Here is a 27,994-nt window from a genome sequence, read left to right as displayed (position 1 = left end):
AGGTGGGAGCGGGGCGGCGGGACCGGGAGGGCCGGGCCGGGCCGGGCCGTGCCGGGCGGACCGAGGGGCCCGCGGGAGCGCCGTGAGGTGAGCGGAGCGAGAGACGAGCAGAGCGGCCGTCCGCTCGTCCCGCACCGCCCCGGAGCTGGTGCCGGAGCCCGCGCTCCTGCCCGGCCGCCCTTTTGTGTGGGTCCCCCACGCCGCCTCACGGCGGGCCGGGTCGCGCTTGGCGGGAAGGGACGGAGCGCACCGGGCAGGGCGGGCGAGGCTCGGGCGGTGCTGCCGGGGCGGATTGGGGTTGCGATGGGGGCGGCACCGGTACCGGGGCGGATGCGGCGGCTCCGGACGCGAAACCGAAAGAGTGCTCGGTGCTCCGTGCCCAGGCGCCGCGGCCGCTGCGGGGCACGGCGCTGCTCCAGCCGGGGCTCGTCCGTGTGCCCGCCCACGCTCCTTGCAGCCATTCCCTCGCTTAGAGGGCATAGGTAAATATTTACGAGTGAAAAGCGAGGCAAAATTCCGCATTTGAATGACAGAAGGGATTGTCTTGCAAGTCGTGCTTACCGCTTCGTGAAATGCATTAATGCAGCTGTTAACCTAAATACCAGAGCAGTTCTTAACTGTGAGTTGGACAGATTTCTGCTGATCTACTACCTGGAAAAGGTTCTCTCAGGTGAGGGTTGGCCTCTTCTCTGGGACAGGAGTGGACAGAGCCCCAAGCAGTGCCAGGGAGGTTCAGGCTGGGCATCCTCCAGGCAGGAATTCCTTCACTGAAAGAGTTCTTAAACATTTGAGTGTTGGAATGGCCTGCCCAGGGGTCACCATCCCTGGAGGTGTTCAGCTGCATGTGGTGCTCAGTGCTGAAACAAGGCATTTGAGCTTTAATGGGGAATTTAGGATAGTTTGGGCAATATGTATGTGAACATGGGGTATTCATTATTCTGTGGTACGGGACTGAGATAGGGGACCCTCTGAAGGATACTTGTTACCTGTCAAAATTCTGCTCAGCTCACAAATAAGAGGCCCCTGATAAAAACTGCTGAGCTTGCCAGAAAATTTGAAGCAGAGACTGTGCCTGAGAAAACATTTGAATTTGAAAGTTCAACAGCGATGAAGACTTTGAGCCTTCATCTTTGCAGGCCCCCAGGCTCATTTAAAGACCACCCACTCAATAAAAAGCATAAACTGTGCAGTCGCAGTTAATTTCCACACCGTGCGGAGGATGGGCGGGGTTAGATACTGAATATGTATAGGCGCTAATAGAATATGCATGATCTCTGTGAATAAACAGAGGATTTGCGGGTGTTGGGCTACGCAGGATTTGGGAGGATGCGCTGAATAAAATACTTTACAACCTTTGGTTGTGGAGTCACGACCGTGCTGCAGGTGACAAGGTGGTGCTTGGTCTCAGGCTGGATTCGGTGATCTCCGAGGTCTGTTCCAGCCAGGCTGACCCCGTGATTCAGTGGTTTGATTTCTGTTTTGCTCTAGATCTTTGAAACACCACCGAGACTTGGTCACCGGGGGGTGGATTGCTGAGGATAGGGCTCTGCCCTCTGCACTCAGGACATGTATGGCTGAGGGGCTCAGCCCCTTCCCTGGCTGCAGGGCAGCGCTGTTCTCCTTCCCACCATGTGACCTGGCACACCTGCACAGCAAATAGCTGCTTTTTGCAAAGGTAAATGCCACAATTGTTGGGTTTTCCCACTGTATGTGTATGTATGAGGAAACTGATGGCTTGGCTTTATGTGCTTTTTTTTAATGCTGAATAAAAGAAGTAGTTACCACCTTTCTTTTTGTGTAGTTAGTTCAAGAGTTCATGCTTTTGCAGCCTTCCATTATCTGAAGGGGCTTACAAGGAGAAGTTTGCTTCATCAGGAACTTTAGTGGTAGGACAAGGGGGAGTGGATTCAAAGTGACAGAGGGCAGGGTTAGATTGAGTATTAGGAGAGAGTTCTTCCTGTGAGGGTGCTGAGACCTTGGCACAGCGTGCCCAGAGAAGCTGTGGTTGCCCCTGGGTCCCTGGAAGTGTCCAAAGCCAGTTTGGATGGGGCTTGGAGCTGCCTGGGACAGTGGAAGGTGTCCCTGCCATGCCAGGGGGTGGGGTGAAATGATCCTTAAGGTCCCTTCCAACCCAAACCATTCTGTGGTTCCAGTGTTGTGTGGAATTCCTCAGGCTAGCAGGATCTGAGATGACTCCATTGCTGCTCAGTGAAGGATTTTTGTTTTTAGAGGAAAGCAATCTGTGGTGAGAATTTTAGCATTCTTTCTGTCTATAAAAATAACAAAGACAGGAAAGTTCTGCATAAATATCCTTTGCTTGTGACAACAGGGATTTGTTGACCTATAAATTTTAGTAGGAGATTAAGGAAAGAAGCTAATTAAACTCTGTGCCACTAGACCTAGATTCCAGAGACACCAGTAAAATAATATAAAGAGCATTGCATTGTAGTTCTGGAAATCATGCAATATATGGGAAAGATGATATTTCTTTTAATGTATAAAATGAGTTTTCACCTTTTTTTTCCCTAGTTTGCACATTTGGCTACAGTGCTTTACTTTTAGTGTGTGCTGTTCCTTCCAGAGGCATTTTTTGTGTGATGTCCCTTTAATTGCTTTAATCTCTTTAACTGCATGCACCTGGATCTTGTTAGAACACCTGCATGGAGGCTGCTAATGAGTAACTGAAATCCTGACGCTCCCCACACTTTAAAATTGTTCTGGCTGAAAGGAATATTTTGCCACTTGAAGGCTTTAGTTGCTGCTTTAATTTGGGCTTTAATTGCTGCTTCTTTGCCCCCCCAGAATGAGCACATGCCGGTGGTGCACACAGAGTGGTGCTGACACCACCGAGTTCCTGAAGCACTATGCTGCTCAAAGGCTGTCCCAGGAAGATTTTGAAGGCTCCAATGATGACCTCTGTTACTGCCTGGAGTGTGTGGTTGAATACCACAAAGCAAGGGAAGAATGTCCAAGATTGCATGAGGTAATTAATTAAGAGATGAATTAAGAGGCTTCTGTGGTCCAGCCTCGGTGTAAGGGGAGGGGTTTTGTTTTATTGGGTTTTGGGAGTTTGTGTTGCTTTTTAACTGTCTGGAGTTACAAACTGGTTGTAAAACAGAGACCCTCTTTGCATATATTCAAATTAGCAGGAACTAAACCAGTAACTAGACACTATAGCTTGGACTTCTTTCATGCTGTTGATGGTTTGTCATCTGAAACAAAGAACATCTGCCAGGCTAACAGCTCATTCCTTTGATGTACTTTCTCTTTTCCGCTGGTTTCTCTTCAGTTATTGGTTTCTTCCGGTTTTGTTTGCTTTCACTTCTCATTTGTAATTTTCTCCTGTGTTTGAATTTCAGAGATCAGACCTTGCAAGACTGTGCAATTAATCAAAAAAATTTAAACCTCTTTTGCAGTTCTGCCTTAGTAGTATACAATTTTATATTTTAGGAAAGCTTATTGTAAAACTTATTATATTATTAGCTTATTTTCCCTTCTGTGTATGTAAAGTATGTGTTTTTAGCTAATTGATCATAGTCTAAAAGGTTGCTCTTTAGATTGGTCAGCTAGATTGCTCTGGAGTGCAATTCCATGTGACTGGAAGTTCCATAGACTGGAAATAAGAGAAGTGTCTGGACCTACTGCAAGTTCCTTTTTGTGTCCATTTACTGCAGTGAATAAACTTGGTGTCTAATTGAGGTTTGGAGCAGTTACTTAAGATGAGTAAGTTAAGTGGGTGAATCCTTACAAATATCCAGAAAATCAGTCAGTCTCTTTGCATTGTTTATATTCTTTTCCTTCCAATAATTGCAAAATCTATAAAAAGGCAAGATTTTATATTTGCTTTTCCTATCTTCCTAAAGATGATCTTTTCCTGTATTGTGTCTTTCTGTGTATTGGCCAGTGGAACAAAGTTTTGTGACTAACCTAAAATAAGTATTGAAATGAATATTTAACAGAGTGGTGAAATTGCATCTGGTTTGAAGGCTGTTCTTTTAAAAATTACTTTATAGTCTCAATTTAAAGTGAGATATTTGTGCTTTGTGTAGTTGCATTCCATTTCAAAGCTTTACTGTTTTGGACCACGCGTAGAAAGAACCTTTGCAAAATGAAATTTCAATTTTTGAACGTGTAATTATCTGCATGTGGTAATAAACGTCCTTAATCACTTTCTTCACAAGTACACTTTGATTGTTGTTTTCCCCCACTGAATAGGACCTGTGGGACTTGGAAACCTCCCGCCTTGTTGCCCACATGGAGAAATCCATGAACGAAGAAGCAGGAGAGGATGAGCTGTTTCTGGTGGATGAGCATGGGGAGACACCTCTGTCTGGTTATGTGGGCCCGAATTTTGAGAACAACCTGCGAGTGCCCCTGCTGGAAATCCTGAAATACCCATACCTGCTGCTGCATGAGAAAGTCAGTATGTATCTGTGCAAGGGAGTGGTGGTGTTCCACTGCACCAGGTGAAAATGAACAGTGCTTAAACCAGAGGAACAATGTATAATTTATTTTGATACTAAATACACTTTGTTTGTGAGCCTGTAAATTAGTCCTTACTATAACTATATTACCCTTTTAGGTGAGCTGTGTGTAGAAGTGCTCTGCAGAATGGAACTAAGTCAAGACTCCTTTCAGGTCTTTGAGAAGTACCCAGGAATTTATCTCTTTTTGGTACACCCAAATGAGGTGGTAAGTTCCTTTTTCTGTTCTACTAAATCCTGGTTATGTGCACATGCTAATACTGAAAGGACTGAGTGCTGTCTTGTATAATTTTAGAAAATGTGTGGTGCATTTTTCTGCAAATAAAACTTGATCTCTGTTACAGTATGCACTTCTCTGATTAGAATATCTTGGTCAGTTTCATGTAAATAACATAAAATTAGTACAAACCAACTGTTGCACATAAATCCCAAACAATTTCCTTTATAGGTATTACCCTGAATTTTAGCTTCCTTGTCATCAACATCATCTCGTAGATATAGCAAGCCTGTTGCTAAGGTTATTTTGAAGACTTATTTTTAATTATTCTATTAGTAAAAATATGCCTTTGTCCCATTTGTAATAGCAGTGCTTCCTCTTACAGAATTTACTTCTTTTTATTAATATAAAACTATTTGTTTCAATCCTTAGGTTCGTCGATGGGCCATCCTAACAGCAAGGAATTTAGGAAAGGTTGACAGGGATGATTACTACGACTTAGAGGAAGTGCTGGCTTGTTTGTTCAGAGTTATTGAGTTGGGGCTTTTTGAGAACCCAGATATTTACAGCTCTTCAATGTTTGAAAAGGGTAAACTCATCCTTCTGCCAGCTCATTTGTATGATACAGCCAACTACAAGAACTATTGGCTGGGTGAGTATTTATGATCAGAAATGAGTTTGTGTTGTCTCCCATTTGTAAGCAGTTTTTTCAAGTCAGAGCTGTACAAATTCATAGGTGCTGTGTATTTTTTCAAATATATAGACAGGTTGCTTCTGTTTTTTCTTCTGCAGGAATTTGCATGTTGCTGTCAGTGCTGGAAGAACAAGCAATGGACTCTTTGTTACTGGGCCCAGACAAACAAAATGATTTCATGCAGTCTATACTTCACACTATGGAGAAAGAAGCAGCTGGTAACTAGTTTTGATACTGAGATTAAGACAGTTTATAGCTCATTTTTTCATCTTTAGGAAATTCCTTGTTAAGTTCCTAGTAGTGTAATGAGAGGTAATTTTACCTGAGGCCTATTTATCTTCTGGAAGGTGCAATATTTGGGCAATACTGACAAATACTGAAAGATGACATCCAAAGTCTGCAGTGAAGAAGGGATAGTGGTGCTTTTGCTAAATCCGTCTTAGAGGTTTTAAGAGAACAAATCTGCAATTTCTGTCACTGTTTTCATTTAATGTACAGGCTGCATGTGCACACAGAGTGCTCGTTTCATTGTGGCATGAAGTTTGAATTTTGAGTCCTGAAGTAAAGAAACCCCTTCTGAATTGCTGCAGTTTGCCTTAAAATTTGACTTTTCCATCTGTCCATTTGAGGGGACCTCCTTTTGCAGCTGTAAATTTGGACTTTAGAATTTAGACTTAGTAACCCCGTGGGTTTCCATGGCATAGTCTGGGAATGGCCTGTGAGCTCAGGATTGCCTCTTATATGAACAAATTTTTATAAACTTTGTGATTATTGAGAGTATGATATTTTCTTACATGAAGGAGTAAGAGCACACTTGAAAGTACCAATTGCTTTTAATATAACTGTGAAGTATAAATTAGCTGTGTAAGTGAAAGCATAAATAACTGTGTAAGTTGTGCCACTTCTTAGCACACCCCTGCAAAAACCAGTGTGAAAGAATCAGTTTCATAGAGTGGGAAAATATCAGTATTTTAATATTTAATATTAAATATTTAATTTTATATTTTAATAATATAAAATATTTAATATTAATAATGGGCATCCAGGCTCCTATTGATTTAAGACTGCATAAGGAGCAGTGTCTCTGTACAAATGAGGCAGCCTGACTTCTAAAATTCTTTTTCCACTAAAAAGTACTGTTGCAACTTACTAGAATACTTTTTTATTGATATTTTAGAAAAATCTATAAGAACCAGCTCTTTCAATTTCTACTTAGCTTAAGAATGTCCAGGACTTGCATTTCAACCCTCTCCACTGTTCCTGTTGTGTTTCAGATGATTCCACTGACCCCTTCTGGCCTGCTCTACACTGTTTCATGGTTATTTTGGATCAGCTTGGGTCTAAAGTTTGGGGTCAGCTGATTGATCCTGTCCAGGCCTTTCAAACCATAATCAACAGTGTCAGCTACAACAACGAAATCAAAAACATTCGCAGTAGCTTTAAGAGGTCAGTTCTTGTCAGTGCTGCTGTAATTTTTGTTGGGGGAGGGAGATGGCAATTAAAAAAATATCATGTTTCCAACTTCAAGTAAAGAAAAGTTGAAGTAGGTCCCCTGGAATTGTGATGTTCCTTCAGAAAAATACATGCTTGCTTCTCTTTGGTAACTCTGGTGTCTCTGTTAAACTTGTTAGGATTTTTTTTTCCTGAATTGGGAAGACTGTTAACTGTTCAGTGCTTATTTAGTGCTACAACCAACTTGCACTGAAGGTTAATGAAAATTGCCATGTTCAAGGTTTGCTAAATTTATGGAAATTCCTGAATTTTCAGTAGATGGCATTCTGGGCATTTGTTTTTTATATAGGCAAATCCGTGACTCAGTAGAAAGCTTTTTCCTGAGACAGTCACTTCCCCCACCTCTTACAAGCTGGATAGAACAAGCTCTACACTTTTTAATATGTGTGTTTTATCACTGACAAGTTCTAATGCTCATTAAATATCTGGAAAGCAATGTCTCTCCTGAGTTTCTTAGGGTTTTAATTGTGGAGTCTGTAGTAATCTGTGTTTCTTTTCAGGACAAAAGCTGAACCAGAGTCAGACTACGGTGATGACATGATTTCTTGCAGTCAGATTGTGTATAATTATAACACAGAAAAGCCTCAAAAGGTATTAAACCAGTATTTTATATTCCTTTTCTTTGAACTGGGATCACTTAATTGCATTGTCAAGAATAAACATTTCCAAGTGTGGTCATCTCTTGATGTCAATGTATTGCATTTATGAAGTGTCTTTTAAAGACTTTTAATGTGTTTTTGATTATTTGACGTTAAATTATATCATCATGACAGTGTCTTTGAATAGTTCACAATGAATTTTAAAGGAGCTAGTACTTCACACCAATTTAATAGATAACATTTTAGGAAATTAGTTCCTTGTTATGTCTGTGTGCTCTTTATTTTTTTTTTTTTTTGATGGCTTACTTTGGGATATAAGAGATGTTACTGTTTAATGAACAAATATATAAAAGGAAGTAACAAAAAAGCTTGGCTACAAGAAAGCTGCCATATTAAACTGTGCATATCACTGAGGCTGTTGTGTGGTGAATGTATTTTTAGGACACTGGCTGGAAGGCTGCCATTTGCCCAGAGTACTGCCCCAACATGTATGAAGATATGCAGACCCTGGCTAACATGCTTCAGTCTGACATTGGCAGAGACATGCGTGTCCATCACAGCACGTTCCTCTGGTTCATCCCTTTCGTTCAGTCCCTTATGGATCTCAAGGACTTGGGTGTGGCCTATATAGTAGAGGTCATCCACTACCTCTGCTCAGAAATCAAAGATATCCTCATCGAACGATTCCAGGAGTGCGACAAAATCTCCGAGTTCTTCCTCCTCATCTTGGTGTCCATCGTTGAGCTGCACAGAAGTAAGAAGTGCCTGCACTTGCTGTGGATCAGCTCCCAGGAGTGGGTGGAGGCAGTGGTGAGGTGTGCCACGCTGCCAAGCAGAGCCTTCACGCGCTGCAGCGAGAAGGCGCCGGGGCCGTTCGCCAAGGGCTCGGCCGCGGGGTCCTTCCAGGCGCCCAGCTCGGTGCAGCACGCCTGCGTGCAGCTCATCCGCAGCCTGCTCAAGGAGGGCTACCAGATCGGCCAGCACGCCCTCTGCAAGCAGTACCTGGACAAACTCAACCTCCTCCTGAGGGGAAATCGGGCTGTGGGGTGGCAGCTGAGCAGCCAGGAGGCCCAGGAGCTGCAAATGTGTTTAAAGCAAGTTATAAGAAGTATAAAGGGCAAAGCACTGAGCGCCTCTTTGGCTGGAGGGAGCGGTTCAAGCTCAACAGCTTTGCCAACTGTCTCTACAAAGCACGAGAGGAATGCCTGTGATGATGGATACAAGATGAGTGGAGATGAGAGGAGGGATCTTTATTCACCATTTGTCATGTCAAAGGAAGGCAGAGATTGCCAAGAGTACCCTTTGCATAGGAGAAAGAATGCGTGGGAAGAGGAATGTAGAGATGCATGTAGAAGTTCAACGTCTTGCACATCCACAGAAGGCCTCTTGATGAATATTAAAAAGGAGCCTAATGACTTAACAGCTCAGGAGTTTGTCTTCCCACAGAACTCTTTGGCAACAAAAGTATGTGGGAAAGTTCAGGAAAATAGGAGCTCTGATCTTGTGGCAGGGAAATGCAATACGAATGATCAGTGCTTCAATTCAAGTACTGAGCATTCAGATTTCAGGAGAGGCAGAGAGTTAGAAGTGAAACACAAAGCAGAATCCAAAACGCCGCCATATCTGTCTGCTCAGACTCATCTTGATTCTCCATCTTCAAGGAGTTGCAAAAGTATGCAAGAGACAAGTGCAAACAGTGTGTTCCAGTCCAGACTGGTCCCCACTAAACAGGTGTCCAAGGAAGCACCACTGGATTCCTCTAACTCTGCTGGAAATGAAGCTGGTGTGCAAGGGAAGGAAGATGACAGTACTTTACTTTTAGGGCGTAATGACACCTTGCTGAAAAAAGTATCAACAGAAGAAAAATCAGGTTCATCGTTGCTGTCTTTCTTTAAGAGGAGCAGTAACGTGCAAACTTCAAACCAGGAGCAGCCTAATTTAAATGATTTGGATAAATATGACTGCAAAAATCAATTTTCGGAGACCTTTTGTAGGGATAAAGTTTCAGTGAGTGGTTATTTTCCGTTTAGCTCTGAAAACAAGAGGGATATGATCAGGCCACTGTCAGTGAAGTGTGAATCAAGTGACAGGTTGTTTGAGTTTTCAGAATATTTCAGGAGGGAAAACAGTTCAGTGGGGAAGAAAGAAGAGAATTTTGTGAAGACGGTTTCTAAAGATGATGAATTATCAGACTCCCAGGTTGATAGAGAACTCAGTAAATTATCTTTAGCTGCTTATGCCAAAAGTGTTAATTTTCCCATTGCATCCAACCAGGAAAGCTCAGTGTACCACAATGCATCTGATATTAAAAGGAAAGTGAAAGGTTCTGTGAGATCTTCCAATGATGGCCAAACTGCCAAGTGTCCCAGTGGTGGAGATCGCCCTAGCAATCAAGTCATTGTCATTTCAGACTCTTCTGATGAGGAAAAAAACGTGGCTGAGAAGGAGGAAACAACAACCAAGAACAATAATGTGTGTGCAGAGCCGTCTTCAACTTCCAGCAGCACTTCTGATAGTGACACTAAAAGAGAATCAAAGTCTCCAGGCTCTCCCATGTTACTGGATGAATGTGATTCTCAGTACTTTGAATTTGAAACAGAAGCTGAGGTTTTTTCAGCTTGGCAAGATACTCAAGAATATGCTATGCAAGCAACTCAGGAGTATAAACAAGATCGTGTTTCACCAGCACCTGAGACAAGTAATTCAGATGACTGCCTGAATGATAACTTGAATGACTGGGGCTATGATGTGCATTACTTTAGTGATGACGCCATGGAAGAGGCAGCAAGCTCAATAGAAAAGCAGACAGAAGATACTTCTTATCAGAAAGAAGCTGATGATACAAAAGAAGTGACTAATTCAACCTTGGAAGAATCAGTTGGCAAGGAAGATGCAAAAGGTCAACTGGAGAAATGTGCAGACAAAGGTACTGCTGAAGGCTTCACCCTGGACCCAAAAGTGCCTGAACCCACAGCATCTACATCTCCCATCTCATTAGCTTCAAAGTTGGCCCTTAAGAAAAACAGCACAAGCCCACAGAAGACCACAGCAAAATGTAAATCGGCATTGTCTGTTCAGAGAAGTCCTAAAAAACCTCCCGTTGTTAAAACAGCCAAAACCAAAACACCACTCCAGAGCACGACAGAACGTTCTCAGCCTGGCAGGTCAATGCCTGCTGTGGTTCCTCCAAGGAAGGTGAGGCAGAGTCCTGCTCCAGCGTCAACTGCAGAAAAGCTTGGCCTAAAGAAGGGCCCCCGCAAGGCGTTCGACTTGTCCCAGCCCTCCCTGGAGAGCCTGGCTCTGCTGCGCAGCCACGGCAAAGCTGCAGGCAGGATTGGAGTTACACAGAAAAAAAGGACCAAACAGATCGAGGCTCAGCGTTTGTCTGTAAAAGGTAACAAAAAACTGCTAGCCTGCCAAGACCGCCAGTATCCAAGGCCCAAGAGAAGTGTGAAAAGTTCTGTAGGAGGTTCACATAGTAGAAACAAAGTTACCAAAATGTGTGCAAAACCTGTGGAACAAAAGCCTCAAAGTTTTGAACTGGCGGCTATTAAAGACTCTGTTGAAAACCAAAGGGAGAAAAAAAGAGAAGAGGCTTCTTGTCCTTCTGCCAGTGAGAGAAAATATGAGAGCCTCTCTGTGGAGGAGGTGGCAAATGCCTCTAAAATGCCTCATTCTTCAGACTGGAACAGCAAATGGGAGGGTAACAGTGTCGTGGTTCCTCCTGTCCCTGTGGATTCAAGTCTCTCTTCCACTACACTTGAAGGTGGTAAAGAGGAGTCTTCAGGAAAAGGTTGCACTGTCCTGCCTGAGTGCGAGATGAAAACTTCAAAGCAAAATGGGTGTAAGTCAGATGAAAGCAGTGACGAAGGTGATGATAATCTGTTTTTAACCCAGTTAGATCCTGTGGATATGGAGTTATGTTCTCAGGAGGAAAGTGTTCAAGATGCTGCTATAGGTAGTAAGACCCCAGAGGAAATGGATGTTGATGAAAGCCTTCAGCAGAATGAACTCTCAGCTGTTGTGAAATGTAAGGACAAAGACTGTGTGGAACACGTGGAAAAACCTGGAGAGTACTGCAGTAAACACCCAACCACCAGCCCAGGGGCAGATCACGTGTTTGCCAAGCCTTCTCTCCCACCACCTAAAACAAAAAAGCCTTCCACTACCAAAATTTTCAGCTCAGCAAGTTCTTCACGGAATGCAGCCTTCAGCAAAGATCTGGAAGATGTCAGAAAGTTGCCCCCACCTTCAAAAAGCAAAGTGAACACGGCCAAACCGGCGGTGGTCAGGCCACCAGTGTATCCAAAACCTGCACCAGCAGGAAATCCAACGTGCAAATCTTCAAGTTTCAGTAACGTACCTCAACCCCTTAGTTCCAGTAATGTTCTCCAGTCACAAAATAAACACTATGACAATGCTTCAAATATTTCCAGGGGGCCTGGCCGAGAAACCTACTCCTCTTTTCTTGGTGCTCAGCAGCGCGATTACAGCATTTTTGTTAACCAAGTCCTAAAGTGGACTTACGAAATGTTTGCAAACTTCAGCTGCTTTGGAACTCCAAATAATCTTCTGCAGACCATAGTAGCTTCTGTTCCTGTCCAATTTCCGGGCTACAATGAGTATTTTAACACATTTTTTCCTTTGATGATGCTCAATGCCTTTGAAACCGTAAGTAGCTTTCTGCCTTTTGGTTTGGTTTCATCAACACTGATAAATTTTACCAAGAGATTAAAACCTGGTTTACACCCTCTATTTACCTTTGAAAAGGTTCAGATAGAGATCAGAATAGAGGAGCAATTTGGGATAGATAATCCAAACAGCTGTGTTTAAATTAGGGACTACCAGAGTTACTCACCTCAGTGAAGTGTTTATTTTTTTCCTGGGTGCACACCCACAGTAAGAGGAGTGGCAAAGAATGTGGTTCCTCTCTATAATTTATAAAGCTCAAAACAGAAATCTTTAAGAAACTGAGGTCTTTCAATGCCAGAGGATGAAAACCTGGTTTTGGTTTCTGTTGAGAACTTACATGAGAGGGAAGGTTAATCCAGGAAGTATTTTTTCCCAATCTTTGTTGGTTTATAGCTTAATAGTGACAAAACACAGTGTTCCTTCAATTAATGTCTGAATGCTTTCAAGTTCAGTCATTGCATCACTTCTATAGAAATAAGCTAGAAAATAAAGCCAATGCCAGGTTAATACTGATATTTTAAGGTGAAAATGCAGTCAGGGAAGATTAAGAGTAGTTGTGAAGAGGTTTAAGAAAGTACATGAAATGGGTGAGTGGCAAGGAAGAACTTCTGTTTGCCCTGTGTGTTTATATGTAATGGGTATGCTTATGTGAAAGAAAAAAATGGGTAAGACTCTTGATATATTTACTTAACAGTCTTATAGTTTTATTTTGTTTATTTGCCCTCTGAGTCATGGTAAGATTTTCTTCTGATGCACTAAACCCTTCAAAGTATTATTGCTTCCTTTTCAACATGTAGCTGGCACAAGAATGGGTAGAAAACCAGAAAGTAAGAGAGAAAGGTTATTGCTTCTACTTAGAGAACTTTTCTGCTGACATGAATACAGCACATTTTACAGGTGAGGGTTGTTTTTTTTAATCTGATTTTCAAGTAGATGATGCATTATAATGAGCTGGCAGTTAGAGGCAGAGTTTTTTATGTTTGCTTTAAATCTGGAAAGGATTTGAATTTTGCTACAGAATGCATGTAAGAGAACTATGTATTTTGCAAGGGGTTTGTTTCTTCCATCTCTCTCATCTGGGATTTTTTTCAGCTTGTTTTGATAAAGTTGTCCTTGACTTGCTCTGTTTATATACAGTGCTGTGCTCAGGCTTAAGAATGCAGGATGGAATTAAAATTTTCACAATAATCTTTTGCTGTAGCCTTTAACAGCTTTAAAAAGTTAACAGTACTTCTGCAGTCACGTAGAAAATGTAACGATTTTCTTTTCAACCTTGTGATTGTAATTTGTCTTTTGGGTAGCTCATCTACGAGAGAGTGATTTGGCGAGGCAGCTTCATCCGAAGGAGGATGACTTAATCCTTTTGAAGGTCCACAAGGAGAAGGAAACTTTTGGGGAAGAAAGTGGGATGGAGTACCACACAGTGAATCATGTTGGCCTTGTGACACGTTTTTCTCGTGCTTCTGGCTGTGCAAATAGTGAGTAGCAGGGCTAGAAATAAAAATGGGGTCCTTCTTGGTGCTATAAAATGTTTCTTCATGGCTGGCTGTTGGTAATTGTAATGTACCACTGGCCTCAGAGGAAATGGAATTGTTTTTCCTCTGTAGCAGGTCTGTTCTGTGCTAGAAGCTTTGTAAAAATCAGGAAGTGAAGCTGCAGCCCTACTGTCCATCATTTTTCTGGAACTTCATGTAGAAAAAGAAACTAGTGATGAGTCAATGTTCTGCAAGCATCTCTAGGATGGTATTGCCAGGAGATAGGAAGTGCCATGAACTTCTGTGATCTCTGTCTAAAATTGTCACTGTCTTTGGGAGTTGAAACTGTGAGTTACCAGGATTACCAAGGACCCAGAGCCTGCCTTATTAAAGCAGGGATCTGAGTAGTTGTACAGAGCACTGGGGCTTTTGTTTGTTTGTTTGTTTGGGGTTTTTTTTTTTTTTCTGTTTGTTTGGTTTTTTGGTGGGGTGGGAAGTGTTGGCATTTTGCAAGAATTCATTGTTGATTCCCTAGCAGAAGACAGCATCTTGTTGCAGTGAATTCATTGAGTGACTTCCTGGAGTGTCTTTCAATTAATGATTTGGATACTTTTTAAATTAACTACTTGTTTTTTTTTATTCTTCTTTAACAGGACAAAAAGAGCAGCAAACTGCCTGTCATCTTACTGTGCAAACCCGAGGCAATCTGTCATTCTTTGTCCATAAGCAAGTGAAGTGTGTGGTGGTTGGCTCCCTGGTGACCACACACAGAAAGTTTAAAGGTCTGCTGCTGCTGAGCAGGAGCCCCCTGGCTAGACCCATCATAAATCCAAGTTACAATGACTTCTGTCCCAGAGATCTGCCTGTTGCCTCAGGAAGTGCTGTAAGTCGTGGGGCTGGGAGTGCCAGGGTTAACAGAAAAAGCATTTGGGCCTCGTGAGTTTTGCAGGTTTGGTTTTTTATGTTGGTTTTTGAGATGACCAAGAGAAAATAGCCACGTTTCAAAATTCACTGAGACACTGCCCTCTTCAGAATTGGCTGCTGGGGTGGAGGAGATGAGTCTGAACTTGCTCAGGTGTTTGTGCTCTATTGTTATAGTTTTTGTTATTGTTATAGTTTGTGCTCTGTTGTTATAGAGCTTCAAACTGCTTTCCTCTTACTGGGGAATTTTCAGGAAATAAAATATAGGATGGAAAAGGTATTGTAAAATAAAGGTGTGGGGAGTGAACAAAACTTTGTTGCAACTCAGGTGAGGATTGGGTGTGTGTCTAGAGCAAACCTAGAATCAAAAGCTTCCCTGTCCTTCCATCCTTCCAGCTTTTGAGTTCTAGCTAGAGAGGTGAGGATGTTTTGAAAGTATAGAAGATTGATGTGGAAGGTGTGATCAACATGACTTCATTATTTTTTCCCCCTGTCTATTCCTTCAGGTTTCATGTATGAATGAATACAATGAAGATCAAAAGAGAGCCATTGAGACAGCTTATGCCATGGTCAAGCAGCACCCAGGACTCCCCAAGATTTGCCTTATCCATGGACCACCTGGGACAGGGAAATCCAAAACTATTGTAGGACTCCTGTCCCGTGTTTTGAGAGAAGTAAGTGAATGTGATCATGTACTGGGGTTTGGTTCAGATGAATGTACAGTCTGGCTTCTCAGTCTCAGGTGGAAACAATCTAAAGAGCTTGTTTGCTGTTAATTAATCTACAGAACACTAGGAATGAGAAAACAGCTCGGAAAAAAAATTCCAAGATTAAGCCAAACCGTTTTCTAGTGTGTGCACCATCAAATGCTGCTGTTGATGAACTCATGAAAAAGATCATCGTTTCATTTAAGGAAAAATGCCAAAACAAACAGGAGCCTTTGGGTATGGTTTGTTTTTAAATTGTTTTAATGTTAAGTGGGCAAAACCTGGAGGAGGAACTGAAACATTTGATCATGTACTGTACTTGCATGCTCCTCTGAGCAGCTTCTTCCTCTTGCAGAACACAACTGCTACAGCCTTTTACATTTTTAACTTTAATGTGATTTTCTTAAAGGTGTATTGTGAGTTTTTTAAAATAAGTTACACTTTTTGTATAGACATTGCCCCTTTCCTCATGCTGTTAGTTTAAGTTCATACTCTTTGGGGATTTGAAGTCCCTTGCCTTATTTTGAATAAAATTCGACTTTGTGGGTCATGGGAAACAGACTGGTGAAAATGTTGATATGTCTAAGCTTCTCATTTTTCCTCCTCCCAGTTTGTGACTAATACAAAGTAGATTAATTCTGTTTAAGGCATCTAGTTTGTGGCAAGGTGAAAAATACCTGCATTGTAACCAATTTTATTTTGGTATTGACTTACCAATTGCATTACTTGGTGGGACTCAGCATTGTCCAAGTTAGGAATTCTGGAAGTTTTAGATAAACCTGAGAATAAGAGGTAGTTTCATTAATTCAAAAGAACATTCTTAATGTTAGCCACGACTGAAATGTGGGCAACATCTTTATTTTTTAGAGTTTGGAATTACTGAATTTTTTGTAGCTGCATTTAAGTACAAGTCAAGTGTTGAAAACTCCAGATAAGTAGAAAAGCCTTGTTTGATATCCATGATGTTTTATATTTTTTAAATTGTCATAGCAAAGCATAGAGACAGTTGGAGTAATTTAAGAGTATTTTGACTCCTGATTTTGTAAACAGGAAATTGTGGTGATATCAAATTAGTGAGACTTGGTGCTGAAAAATCAATCAACAATGAAGTGCGGGGATTCAGCCTGGATAAACAAGTTGAACACAGAATGAGTAAGTAATGTGGAAATCAGACTTTTCTTCATTTTTCTCTAAGAGCTTGGTGATGTTTTCCACATGGGATTGTGTCCTGTAAGAAGGAAGATGTTTCTAAAATAGTATTTCATAAAACATTGTTTTTCTCAGCCCTAGTGGGGAAATGGCAGTTTATGTATGAGCCAGGATCTAAGGAAAAGGAAAAAAATAAGCAAAGTGACCTTTTTCTTTAATAAATGACATTGCATACATGTTAAAGCCATCATTTTTGAAACAGTGCAACATTTGAGAACTACAGTTGGAATCAATTCTCGTTGTCTTCATTGTACAAGATAAAACTTGAATAGAAAATAGGAAAATGCAGCAAAAAAAATGCATTTCTCCAATTTGAAGTCACTGTAACAGCTTTTCTATTCCTCTTGTGTTCTCCTTTGGTTTGTTGCAGAAAGAAAGCCGGGTGACTGTGACCAGGACATTCAGAAGAAGAAGGAAGCCCTGGATCAGAAGCTGGACATGCTCTCTCGAGAGCGTGCCATGCACAGATGTGAGAAGAGAGAGGTAACAAGACAAGTTTTAATCCTCTTTGTGCTTTTGTGTTCCTAACACAAAAACAACTCTGCTTTTTGGTGTCACTGTCTCTTCACCCACTTTTTGAACTAATGGAAAGGTTGGTACCACAATGAAAGGGAATGGAGAACTTTACATCAGGAATTTTTTTGTTTATTTATGCCAGTATTTTCCACTGGTTGATCATGCCACTTGTTGCTCTATCATTCAGTAACCTTCACTTGATTCTGTCACTGGTTAGATTTTAATGTAACAATATTTATACATCTTAATGCTTTAAATTGATTATATGTTTCAAAGCTCTTGTTTTTGTTTCATTGAAAATACAGGAAGATACCTCATGATCTGAGATTTTGGAATATGTGTTGCACTTGAGGTTTTCCATTTTTTTGTCTAAGAATTTGGCATTTATGCCAAATAAGAGATTCCTGGTGGTAAACCACTTCTCAGTTGCACAAATGTGTAAGATCTGGTGTTGTGTGTTGCAGTGCCTAAATACAGTGACAGCTTTCCAAGAAACTGATTGGCTTCTTCAGACACATTTGATACTAAAAGACTGAGCCAGTCTACATGTTTAGGAAATTAATTAGGGCATGAGAAGGTATATGGCAAATGGGTGGTGCTAAAGGTGGTTCCTCTTTAATTTTTCCCCCATCTAGAGTCAAATGTTAAATGATGAAATTGGCAGACTTGCAAAGGAGAGACAACAACTCGCTTCTCAGCTGAAGGAGGTAGGAGAATTTATCTCTAATAATAAATAGAGATAAATAATATCTCTAATATTCTTCAGCTGTTGTATTTTTATGCCTGGTGTCTTTTAATTGTGGTGAAATTTGGTTTTGATGTAGCCTGGAGCATTTATAAAGTAGTGGGTAAATGGATCAAGGCCATAAGCTGAATAAGTTGTGGACAGTTAGCTGTGAAATCTGGGTGTGTTCTGGCTGCATATTGGGAAAAAGCCCAAACAGGAACATTCACTGCTGCAGTTAAAGCTGAATTTTAACCAGGGTGTCCTGTTGTGCTTGAAGGTCCGGGTGCACTCCCAGAAAGTGCAGGCAGACATCATCCTGGAGTCTGACATCATCTGCTGCACGCTGAGCACCAGCGGGGGCAGCCTGCTGGAATCCGCCTTCTCCCGCCAGGGGCTCGATCCCTTCAGCTGTGTCATCGTGGACGAGGTCAGTGCAGCAGAGGGGAACTCCCCTCCTCCACACCTGCCCTGGCTCTGCTTGGCCAGCCTGGGGCTCTTTGGCTGCTGCTGCAAAATTTGTGGGTTGCTTGCCTGGTAGAACCACGAGGAGACAGAATAATTTTAAATTGATTCTTTTCCTGGCTTGTTGTTTGGTGCTGTAATGGCAGACAGCTTTTATTTAGAACCACACTTTAGCCATAGTTTTTTGCTTTAAAGATTTCCAGATGGCTTGGTTATATTTTTATCTGTTTGGAGAGCTTTGCATATATAATAATAAAATAAATCTGTGTGTAGTTTTTTACTAGAGAAAAGTCCTTCTTTTTCTTTTTAATTTTTTTTTATTTATTTAGAAAACTTAAAGCATTTGCGTTATTCTGGTTGTGTTACAAGAAATTTAATGTACTTCCCTGCTTTGCTTACAACTTCTACTTTTGTCCTGTTTGCATATCCAAAAGGCAGGGCAGTCCTGTGAGGTGGAAACACTGATTCCACTGATCCATCGCTGTAATAAACTTGTCCTCGTTGGAGATCCCAAACAGCTCCCTCCTACTGTCAAATCAGTAGTAAGTGTTCAAGCTCTGCTTTTTTCTTGCCATAGAATGGATATGGTTAAAGAACAGTATCTGTAGAAAATATTTGAAGAGGGGGAAAAAGATACATTTCAATGGGGCAATACAAACTTGAAGCTGGGAATTTGGTTTGTGAGGGATATTGGGTTGTGGCAGGCTCTGTTTTCTCATTTTGGGAGCTTCAGTCCCTATTCCTGGAGGATGAAGACTGCTTGTTTGTATGGGGACTTCTTGACCCTACAGGTGTTTAAAAATAAATATATAGGAGCACATCCTTGTCTCCAACAGTAAAGGGTGTGTTAAGCACCTGCTAAAGAAAGGAGGAAAACCAGGCTGGCTTCTTTAGAGCAATAAATTGTTTAGAGGTGTGTGTTCATTTAACAAGATCCCACCTGGAAAGTCTTGAAAGTCTTTCTCTTGAAAAGTCTTGAAAGTCCCACTTGAAAGTCTTTCCCATTTGGTTGATGTTCTTAAAATTCTGCCGTGTTAGGAGTCACAAGGAGAAGTTGTCTTGTTAAAGACTAGACACAAAAATTCAGGTTTGTGCAGGTGGCCTTTACTGAAGTAAGACCAGCACACAAAGAAAACTGAAGCACAAGTAGTTGTCATTTTGTCAAGGATTTAGAAGTTTAAAACACCAAATTGACTTTCAAATTCACCAAACCACTTTGCCTGGTGGGGAGTGAGATCCCAAATGAGCTCTCCTGTTCTCCCTGTGGCAGAAAGCTCAGCAGTATGGCTATGACCAGTCCCTGATGGCCCGTCTGCAGAGGCACCTGGAGGAGCAAGTGCAGAGGAACATGCTGCACAGCCTGCCTGTGGTGCAGCTGACTGTGCAGTACAGGATGCACCCAGACATCTGCCTCTTCCCATCCAACTATGTTTATGGCAGGACTCTAAAAACTGCCAAGTGAGTAGCACTCTATTTCTCTTCCTGAGCAGAGGGTATGTCAAAGCAATTTTTTCATGTCATGGTGTTCTTGGGAGTCTAAAAATGCTTGAGGTTGTGGGAGGGGGAGAGATTGTTAATGGGAGAAAATGTGCATTCCATCTCTGTTAGTGCTGGGTGTGATAGGTAAGAGCCCTTAAAATTATGCATACAGAGTACTGAGAGTTCATTTTCAGGCCTCAGTCTATTTGGGCAGCAGGGAAAACTAAAGATTCTGGGGAGGAAAAGAGCTGAAAGTTACAATCATAAAATGAGTGAGGTTGGAAAAGACTTTTAGTGCCATCAAGCTCATATGTCAACCATTTCCACCATTTAATCATGTCTTCACATGCCATAGCCACATGATTTTTGAACACTTCCAGGAGTGGTGATTCTCTCTTCCCTGGACAGGCTGTTCCAATCCTTTACAACCCTTTCTGTGAAAAAAAATTTCCTTTTATCTAATCCAGACCTCCTTTGATGGAGCTTTAGGCTAGTTCCTCTCTTTCTGGAAAGTTGCTTGTGTTTGATAACCATTATATAAATTAATGGAATGTAAGTTCTTAGAATTTCTTATTTGTACAGTTGCCTAGTGATAAAAATATTATTTCCAGGGCAATAGAGGAGAACAGATGTTCTTCAGAATGGCCATTCCAGCCCTACCTGATTTTTGATGTAGCTGATGGTCGTGAGGAGCGAGACAATGAGTAAGTCCTGCATTCTAATTCAGCCAAAGTTTAGATTTTCTGAGAATTAATTGCCTGCAGAAGAGCTTTGTTCTCTCCTTCATTGTTCCAATATGATCAAGTAGTTAGAACTGCATATTCCAGCTGATAAGATTTAATTTCACCAAAAAATCAGAGGTTTTCTTAAATCTGAAACTGGTTTTAATCCTGGTTTGACTCACTGTTAGATGCCACTAAATGCCTACAGGCTCTGTTAGCTCTACCAAGAGTTTGAATTGCTGATTTTATCAGAGTTCCCTTTCCCGGGTGCACAGTGAGGAGATGCCAGGAGGTGGCAGGCTCAGCCCTCCCCTTTGCCTGCTCTGTAAGGAGAGCACAGCTGGAGGTGCTGAGGGAATGTGGAAGTGCAACTTTTCACTGCCTGCACTTCCCAGGCTTAGTAGCCCCTCCTCAGGGTCTGCTTGCCAAGTTCTTTGATCCTCTCTGTGAAAAAAGATGCAAAAGTTCAAAACAGGGGCAGTGACTCAAAATTCCCAAACAAACTGGGCCAATGCTTTGAATTGGAAAGATCTCTCAAATCTCTCAAAGTGTTCCTGTAATGTTTCCTTTTTGTCCTGTGCAGCTCTTACAGCAATCCTCGGGAGGTGAAGCTGGTGATGGAGTTAATTAGAACAATTAAAGAAAAAAGGAAAGATCTGGGCCTTCGTCGCATTGGAATAATTACCCCTTACAGTGCACAGAAAAAGAAAATCCAGGAACAACTGGACAGTGCGTTTAAGAATAACAGGTAAAGAAACCAAGAACTTTCAAATGGCCCTTGGCTCTTGCATATTAATCCTTTGTTTATCCTCTTAAATAATGGTAAAAAGTCTCGAACTTCTTCCTGTACTGCTAAAATTGGCACTTGGTTGTGCCTTTAAATGGGATGTGTGACCCTTTTGCTTAAAACAGGCATGGTCTCCTAGTGTCATTCTTAGTTATTACCCACATGCTTTGATTATAGTGCTGTTCTGAATAAAAGAACCTAAAATTCAATGCTGTGTTGACCCAAACAGATTTTCAGAATGATGCTGATCTCAGAAAAGTGAATGCAGCTTTTAGGCTCATGTACTGAAGGAGAAACTTACCCTGAGTGGTTTGACATGAGCATTAAGGATAGTGTTTAGACTATTTGCATCAATGTGTTGCTTAAAAATCCAAGTCATAATGATCAAGCTGCTCAATTGTATTTCTTGAACAGCCCAGGAGAAGTGGACACAGTGGATGCGTTCCAGGGCCGGGAGAAGGATTGCATCATCGTGTCCTGTGTGCGGGCAAACAGCTCCGAGGGCTCCTCTCTGCCACACGTGCAGGCAAACAGCACCAAAGGATCCATTGGGTATGTGTCCTGCAGGCATTTGCAGTCCCATTTCCAGGGACACTGCAGAGAAAGTCGTATTTTTAACAGGGCTGGTTAGAAAGTTACAGAGAGCAAGTCACTTCTACCAGTCAGTGAATAAAGGGTGTCTCAGGGCAGGAATTGGTGTTCTGGTCTGAGATCTCTGAGCAAGAGGGACAGGGAAATGCTGCTGATGTGCTCTGTATTATGTGCTGATCCTTTGCAGAGCTCCCTTATCCTGCCCCTGCCTGGATTTGGCAGGGTTGGCCTTGGGATCTTGGCTCTTTGCATTATTACTGCAGCAGTTACTGTTCTTGTGGCTTTTGGTACACCTTGTAACTTTCTGCGTGCTGTTCTCAAAATGAAACCCATTTTCTGTGGCTGTTGCTGTCCTGTTAATGTCTGTAAAAGTCTTGTTAATTAGTTGTGTATGTCACTTGGAATGTGATGTAGCAGACTTGGATGGGATTTGTAGATGAGTGTGCTTGTCTTCTAAGATAAGGGCAGATTAGCAGCAAGTCTTAACTCAGGATTGCAGATTTCTTAATTCTGTAGTTTTTTTCTGTCTGACTGATTGTGCTGTTTACCCCAGAGCACTTAAGAGCAGTTGCTGGGTTCTGTAACTTGTGGATCATTTTAGTTTAAAAAATGGTAGTGAAAATATGAAATAATGCCTTCTTAGAGTTCACTGCCCTTCTAAGTTAAACTAGGAAAAATCTGGTCACATAAACAAAAATCTACACACAAGTTTCACTAAACTGCTTATGTTTCTGTGATACTCATTCTCTGCAAGAAAAATTGCTTTTAATTGTGCTGGTCCACTTTGGGAAGAGAAGGAATCTTATGGTAAACAACAATAATGCCTTTTGAAGACTTCTTAATCTGATTGATTGAGTTTGGGAGTGGAAGACATCTGGAACCTGCCAGTTCTTCTGGCTGGCATGAGATTTAACCTCTGTCTGCTTTTTCAGCAGGAACTTTCCAGCTTACTGTGTTCATACATTAATATATAAAGGTTTATATATTATAAATATATTTATATATTTAAGCTGTGCCAGTGCAGTGCCTTAGCAGCTGTACATGCTGTTGCCTTGGATATCTCTGTTTCAGGGTCAGGTTTCCTTAACAAGGTGTGATGGGGTATTTGCCACACCCTTACCTTGTAGCCTGAGTGAAGTATTTTGTTCTCCAGGGTTGCTAGTCCAGCATCAAATTTACTCTGAAAGTAACTGGGAGAAGAAAACTGCAAGGGATGATAATGGGGTTTTTTGTTTTTTTCCCCTCCTTCCTGGTAAAATAAACTTCTTGTCTTTCAGTTGTAAAAGCTGTCAGGAATATTTAGTAGACTTTCAAGGTCTCCCCTCTTTCATTTCTTAAGACCTAGGGAACTCTATCTCTGCTGCTGGATCCACTCTGCTGTCTGCTTCTCCTTCTCTTATTTCCTGCACTGTCCAAATTTTTTGAGGTGACTCTGTGGTTTTTGCAGTCTTCACTGCAGGGTTGTGAATTTGCTGCAGATGAGGTCTCAGTGACCACAGAGTCAGGCATTGATAGTGAACCTGCTCAAATTAGGTTGGACTTTTGAATTGTGGATTGTGTTAGTAAAGAATAAGCTGTGTATTTTGGAAGCTCTTTCATTAGAGTAGAAATAGTTGATATTAGTCTCACAAACCTTTTTTTTTGAGTTCTGGTAAATGAGTGGTAACAGAAGTCAACCTTTAAGAATACACTCAGCATTTGTTTAGGTTTCAGTACTGTGGATTGTGATCCCTGAAAACAAAACTAGGCAATTTTCCTAGTGCAAAACTAGATTTCTGCAAGGATATACTCTCCCCTCTTGAAGCATGACAAAGCAAAAGTCTGCCTTGATGTTCTTCCAGTGCAGGTCACCTTTAAAATAAAATATTCATGTGCAGTGTTCAGTATTTCAGTAGGGTGTTTTCCCATTAATACTGCCAAATATTATATAATCTTATTTCAGTTTGAGTCAAAAAGAAGCTTAAAGTCTTGATAGGTGAAGTGAGGTTGATGTCCTCAGTACTTTGAGGAACGTTTAAGGAAGCAGTGGTTGGCATTAAGAGGGGATTTGCTCTAAGAAAGGAAACAGCAACGGCAAGAGCTGGAAAGAACTGGAATTCCCTGCAAGGAATCAGTGGTGAAAGAAAGAAAACACAATTCATGCTCAGCATTTCACGTAAGGCAGGGCTGCCTGCTGCCGCGGGGTCTGGGGAGGAACTGCTGCTGCTAATTCCAGTGACATTTTGTTTTATGTCTTTTGCTCCTGACCCTTTAAACCTTCTTGTGGAAGAAGTAGTTGAGGAGCTTAGTTTGTGTCTTGTCACTCAGGTTTCTGGCGAGCCTCCAGCGCCTGAATGTCACCATCACCCGGGCCCGCTTCAGCCTCTTCATCCTGGGCCGGCTGCAGACGCTCATGGTAGGTCAGCGGGGATGGAGAGGGCTCCGTGAGCCGCCCCTGGGCCGGGGGACCGAGCACCACCCTCAGACTGCTCCAGTCTGTGCGAGAAAATGAACTTCGTGTCCTGCAGGGCCCTTGGGTTTGGGATTTTCTGAGGGAGGGAGGGGGTTGTTAGTCCGCCGCTAGGGGGCGCTGACGGCCCGCGCCTCTGAGGGGAGCCCCTGGAAATTGAGAAATTGAGGAATTTGTCATTTTTGGAAGTTATGATGGCTCAAAGTGCCTTCCCTGTGTTACAGCAGCCAGAGTGTCTGTTGCTGTTTCGCACCTGAAACATAAGATTCTTCCATTCCAGAAGGAACATAGCATTGGTTTCCATGACAGTTGTGTCAGGTACCTTGATTAAAGAGGTTATACATCCTCTGACACCTCTGTCCATTTGTGTTGATTTCTTGCTGGTAACAGTTTTTTTTTGTTTTTCTTTTTTTTTTTTTAAAGGAAGATAAAAACTGGAATCACTTGATCCAGGATGCTCAGAAAAGAGGTGCCATTATTAGGACAACAGAAAAAAATTACAAGAAAGAGGCTCTCAGGATTTTGAAGCTCAGGCCACCAGGACAGTCCCCAGCCAAAGGAGGGACGATGACATCTCCTGTGGTGCAGGCTGGTTCTTCCAGTGGCAAGAGGAGTGAGCCTGGAAATTCTGGGAACAGCCCACGGGAACTTACTGCTGGCCCTGGCCATGCAGTGCCCCAAGGGAGCCGAGGGCCCACACAGCCTGCAGGGGCTGCAGCTGCAGATTCCAACAGGGGCAGTGCCCCTGCATCCTTGGGGGCTGCGGCTGCAGACGGACCCTCAGGTGCTCCAGCTGCAGACTCCAGGAGGAGCAGTGCCCCTGCATCTGTGGGGACTCCAGCTGCAGACTCCAGGAGGAGTAGTGCCCCTGCACCCTCAGGTGCTCCAGCTGCAGATGCCAGGAGGAGCAGTGCCCCTAGCCGAGGGCCCACACAGCCTGCAGGGGCTGCAGCTGCAGATTCCAACAGGGGCAGTGCCCCTGCATCCTTGGGGGCTGCGGCTGCAGACGCCAGGAGGAGCAGTGCCCCTGCATCTGTGGGGACTCCAGCTGCAGACTCCAGGAGGAGTAGTGCCCCTGCACCCTCAGGTGCTCCAGCTGCAGATGCCAGGAGGAGCAGTGCCCCTGCACCCTTGGGGGCTGCAGCTGCAGATGCCAGGAGGAGCAGTGCCCCTGCACCCTCAGGTGCTCCAGCTGCAGACTCCAGGAGGAGCAGTGCCCCTGCACCCTCGGGGGCTCCAGCTGCAGACTCCAGGAGGAGCAGTGCCCCTGCACCCTCGGGGGCTCCAGCTGCAGATGCCAGGAGGAGCAGTGCCCCTGCACCCTCGGGGGCTGCAGCCCTTGGTGCCATTCCAGAGAAGCCGCGGGACCCGAGGCTGGCCAGCCTGGCCAGCCGAACTGAAGGCAAAGGCAAGGAGCAGCCCTCGAAGGACAGCCATCGGTCAGCCCAGAGCAATCCAGGATCAGCACCACAGCAAGGCCTGGCTGTGTCCTCAGCTGCCAGGGATCAGCTTTGCAGAGCAGAAAATGCCAAGAAGGCCCAGCAGACAGCAGGACAGTGCAGTGTGCTTCCCCCAGCCCCTCACTCAGCCCAGCACGAGGGCGACCGGAGAGCAGCTGTGCCCAAAAGCGGTTCCAAAGCCCCCAGTGAGGGAGGGCAGAGCAGTAGCAGTGAGTGGAACAAAGACTCTCGTGGTTTGTCAAGGAGACCATCCCAGGAATCAGCAGAGAACACAGAATCAAGCTCTGCCAAGAGAAGAAAGTTCTTTCACTGACTTTACTATCGGCTCATTACAGAAAATCTATTCCCAGATTTCTGTCTAGCAAGGACTGTATTTTAAATTATTTAGCACAGCTGGAACTCCCATATATTGATACCACTACTATCAGAAGATCTCTTTCCCATCCTGTCCCTAATTGTGAAGGGATTTAATACCTGACAGATGGTACCTTTGAGGTTTTGAAAAGAGAAGTTGGGTAGCTGCATTGCTTGGAAGAGCAGTGGGTTTAGTCATCTAGGAAGCTGAGGTTGTAAATGTTTAACAGTGTATATTTGTACAGTATACAGAATTATTTTAAGATATTTGGCAGATACATAGCTTCTTGTTTTCTTGTGTAAATGCTAATTTCTTAGAGATGTAATTTTTTATGAAGAACCAGAGTAAAGCAAAAACAAAACCCAGCCCCAAAATCCAAAAGACAGACTTATTTTCCCTTTGCACTAATGTCTAATTTATTTCATAGCAAAAGTGAATGTTGGAAATGTGGTAACAGAGGTTTTTTCTAGTGCTCCACTACTGCCTCAGGGTAGAGTGAGGCAGATGTACATTGGTTGAATGGAGAGAATTCTACTTATTTTGTATATTTTATTGCCTGTTTTTATAGGAACAGAAAAGTTTTTGTTTATACAAACGTGCCTTGAGTTTTGCTCTTGCTGCTGCTCTATCAGTTGGAATCCCTTTCTTGTTGCAGTGGCAACACAATCTGCAGATTAAAACCTGTGAGGTCTGTTTGGTCCCACTGTGTCCCTGTGAGGAGGAATCAACAGCACTGTGGAATCTTGGTCCAAGGTCTCGTTACCAGTTATTGGTAATATCACTTGAGTTTCTTTGTATGGAGCTTTTGGAGATCTACAGGGATGAAAAGGGCAGGTAGATCTTTGAGGGTGTTACTGCTGGAGTCTTTCCACTCTGCTGATGAAGAACATGCAGCCAGTAAAAGAGGACAGCAAAAAAAACCAAATTATTTTTAAGAAAACCTTCCTCACATCATAACATTTCACAATAAAACTGGAATTATTTCTACTAAGAATTCCTTTGGGTCACTGAAGTATCCCTTTCTGTTTTCTGGAGCCTGTGTGTGTCTCAGGAGGAGGAGAGCAGCATTTCACATGCACTGAGTTTTGTGTGGAGATAACCTGGGAGCGCAGCTCTCAGGGATGGAGGAGCTGCAGGGTTGGTACAGCTGGGTGCCAGGTTGTGCCATCTCCAGTGTGTTCAGGGACAGCCTGAAGCAGGGAGTGTCCTGCTGACCCTTGTCACAGCACTGTGGCTTTGCTGGAGAAAGTGAGCCCCAGTTTAGGCATCATCTTCAGTTCCATTTTTGTTTTATTGCAGGGATAACTCCAGCTTTGTCCTTGGAGCCCACTGCCAGGCAGGGCAGTGTGGCCCAGCTCAGGGAGACACCAGTGCCTTACTCTGCCAAGCACCAGGGCCTGGTTCAGGCTGTAATTGCCAGGAAAACTCATCCCTAATGCATCCACACCCAGAACAAACACGCTCTACTGCTAGGAGCTGCCTTGGAGGTGTGTGGGGAGGCTTTTATTGCTGGCTGGGGCTGTTCAGCTCCTTGTGCTGTGCAGGACTGAGTGTTTCAGTGTAATGGGGAGAATCTGGAGATCCCTGTGAGGTGAGGTCAGCATTGTGCACTATTCAGCTTTAGTTATTTGTTATGTTGCATTCTGAATCCTTCAGTGAGCCCTGACTCCTCCTGGCAGCCCTGTGTGCTCTTCTCCAGCTGTTGTGACTCTCGTGAGGCTGCTGAGTGACTCTGACCTTAACAAACTGGACATTTCAGTCACTCCCCATCACAGACTCCATACCCTGTGTGTTATTCCCCTTTATGTTAATAGGAATATTTAAAAACTGTCATCTTCCAAGCCCCTTGGCTCTTGTTGGCAGGGCTGTGCTGCCCTGCCTGCTGTTTGTACTTAGCACATTAAGAGGCTGCTGCTCTGCAAACCCCATGGCTGTG

At 43.0% G+C, this 27,994-nt stretch overlaps 1 protein-coding gene across 2 annotated transcripts; it reads left to right on the top strand.

Annotated features, from left to right (window-relative positions):
• Nucleotides 1–22: 22 nt before the first annotated feature.
• SETX (senataxin) lies at nucleotides 23–27,052 on the top strand. 2 transcript variants are annotated; one of them, XM_039720040.1, is made up of 27 exons: nucleotides 23–87; nucleotides 1,489–1,675; nucleotides 2,803–2,983; nucleotides 4,216–4,423; nucleotides 4,583–4,692; nucleotides 5,134–5,353; nucleotides 5,494–5,613; nucleotides 6,670–6,841; nucleotides 7,408–7,498; nucleotides 7,948–12,177; nucleotides 12,996–13,095; nucleotides 13,500–13,676; nucleotides 14,327–14,556; nucleotides 15,101–15,268; nucleotides 15,382–15,538; nucleotides 16,352–16,453; nucleotides 16,881–16,993; nucleotides 17,662–17,733; nucleotides 18,031–18,180; nucleotides 18,650–18,757; nucleotides 19,486–19,673; nucleotides 20,306–20,398; nucleotides 21,000–21,164; nucleotides 21,618–21,755; nucleotides 24,102–24,189; nucleotides 24,667–25,027; nucleotides 25,442–27,052. In XM_039720040.1, the coding sequence occupies exons 3-27, from the start codon at nucleotides 2,804–2,806 to the stop codon at nucleotides 26,014–26,016; spliced, it is 8,316 nt and encodes a 2,771-aa protein (XP_039575974.1). In that variant the 5' UTR covers nucleotides 23–87; nucleotides 1,489–1,675; nucleotide 2,803; the 3' UTR covers nucleotides 26,017–27,052. The 2 variants fall into 2 exon arrangements, with proteins under 2 accessions (XP_039575974.1, XP_039575973.1); XM_039720039.1 differs by lacking the exon at nucleotides 25,442–27,052 and having other exon boundaries at nucleotides 24,671–24,826.
• The last annotated feature ends 942 nt before the right edge of the window (nucleotides 27,053–27,994 follow it).

This window comes from Passer montanus, unplaced genomic scaffold (assembly GCF_014805655.1).
Source record: "Passer montanus isolate IOZ18808 unplaced genomic scaffold, ASM1480565v1 scaffold43, whole genome shotgun sequence".
Classification (NCBI taxonomy): domain Eukaryota; kingdom Metazoa; phylum Chordata; class Aves; order Passeriformes; family Passeridae; genus Passer; species Passer montanus.
Note: the sequence above shows the minus strand (reverse complement) of the source record. Positions and strands in the feature narration are given on the sequence as shown.

Bases quoted from the DNA above. Each gene is read 5' to 3' on its own strand.
- SETX (XM_039720040.1), top strand. From the start codon at position 2,804: ATGAGCACATGCCGGTGGTGCACACAGAGTGGTGCTGACACCACCGAG. The intron at 5,354-5,493 runs GTGAGTATTTAT...TTTCTTCTGCAG, and splicing joins CTACAAGAACTATTGGCTGG to GAATTTGCATGTTGCTGTCA. The intron at 12,178-12,995 runs GTAAGTAGCTTT...TTCAACATGTAG, and splicing joins TGCTCAATGCCTTTGAAACC to CTGGCACAAGAATGGGTAGA.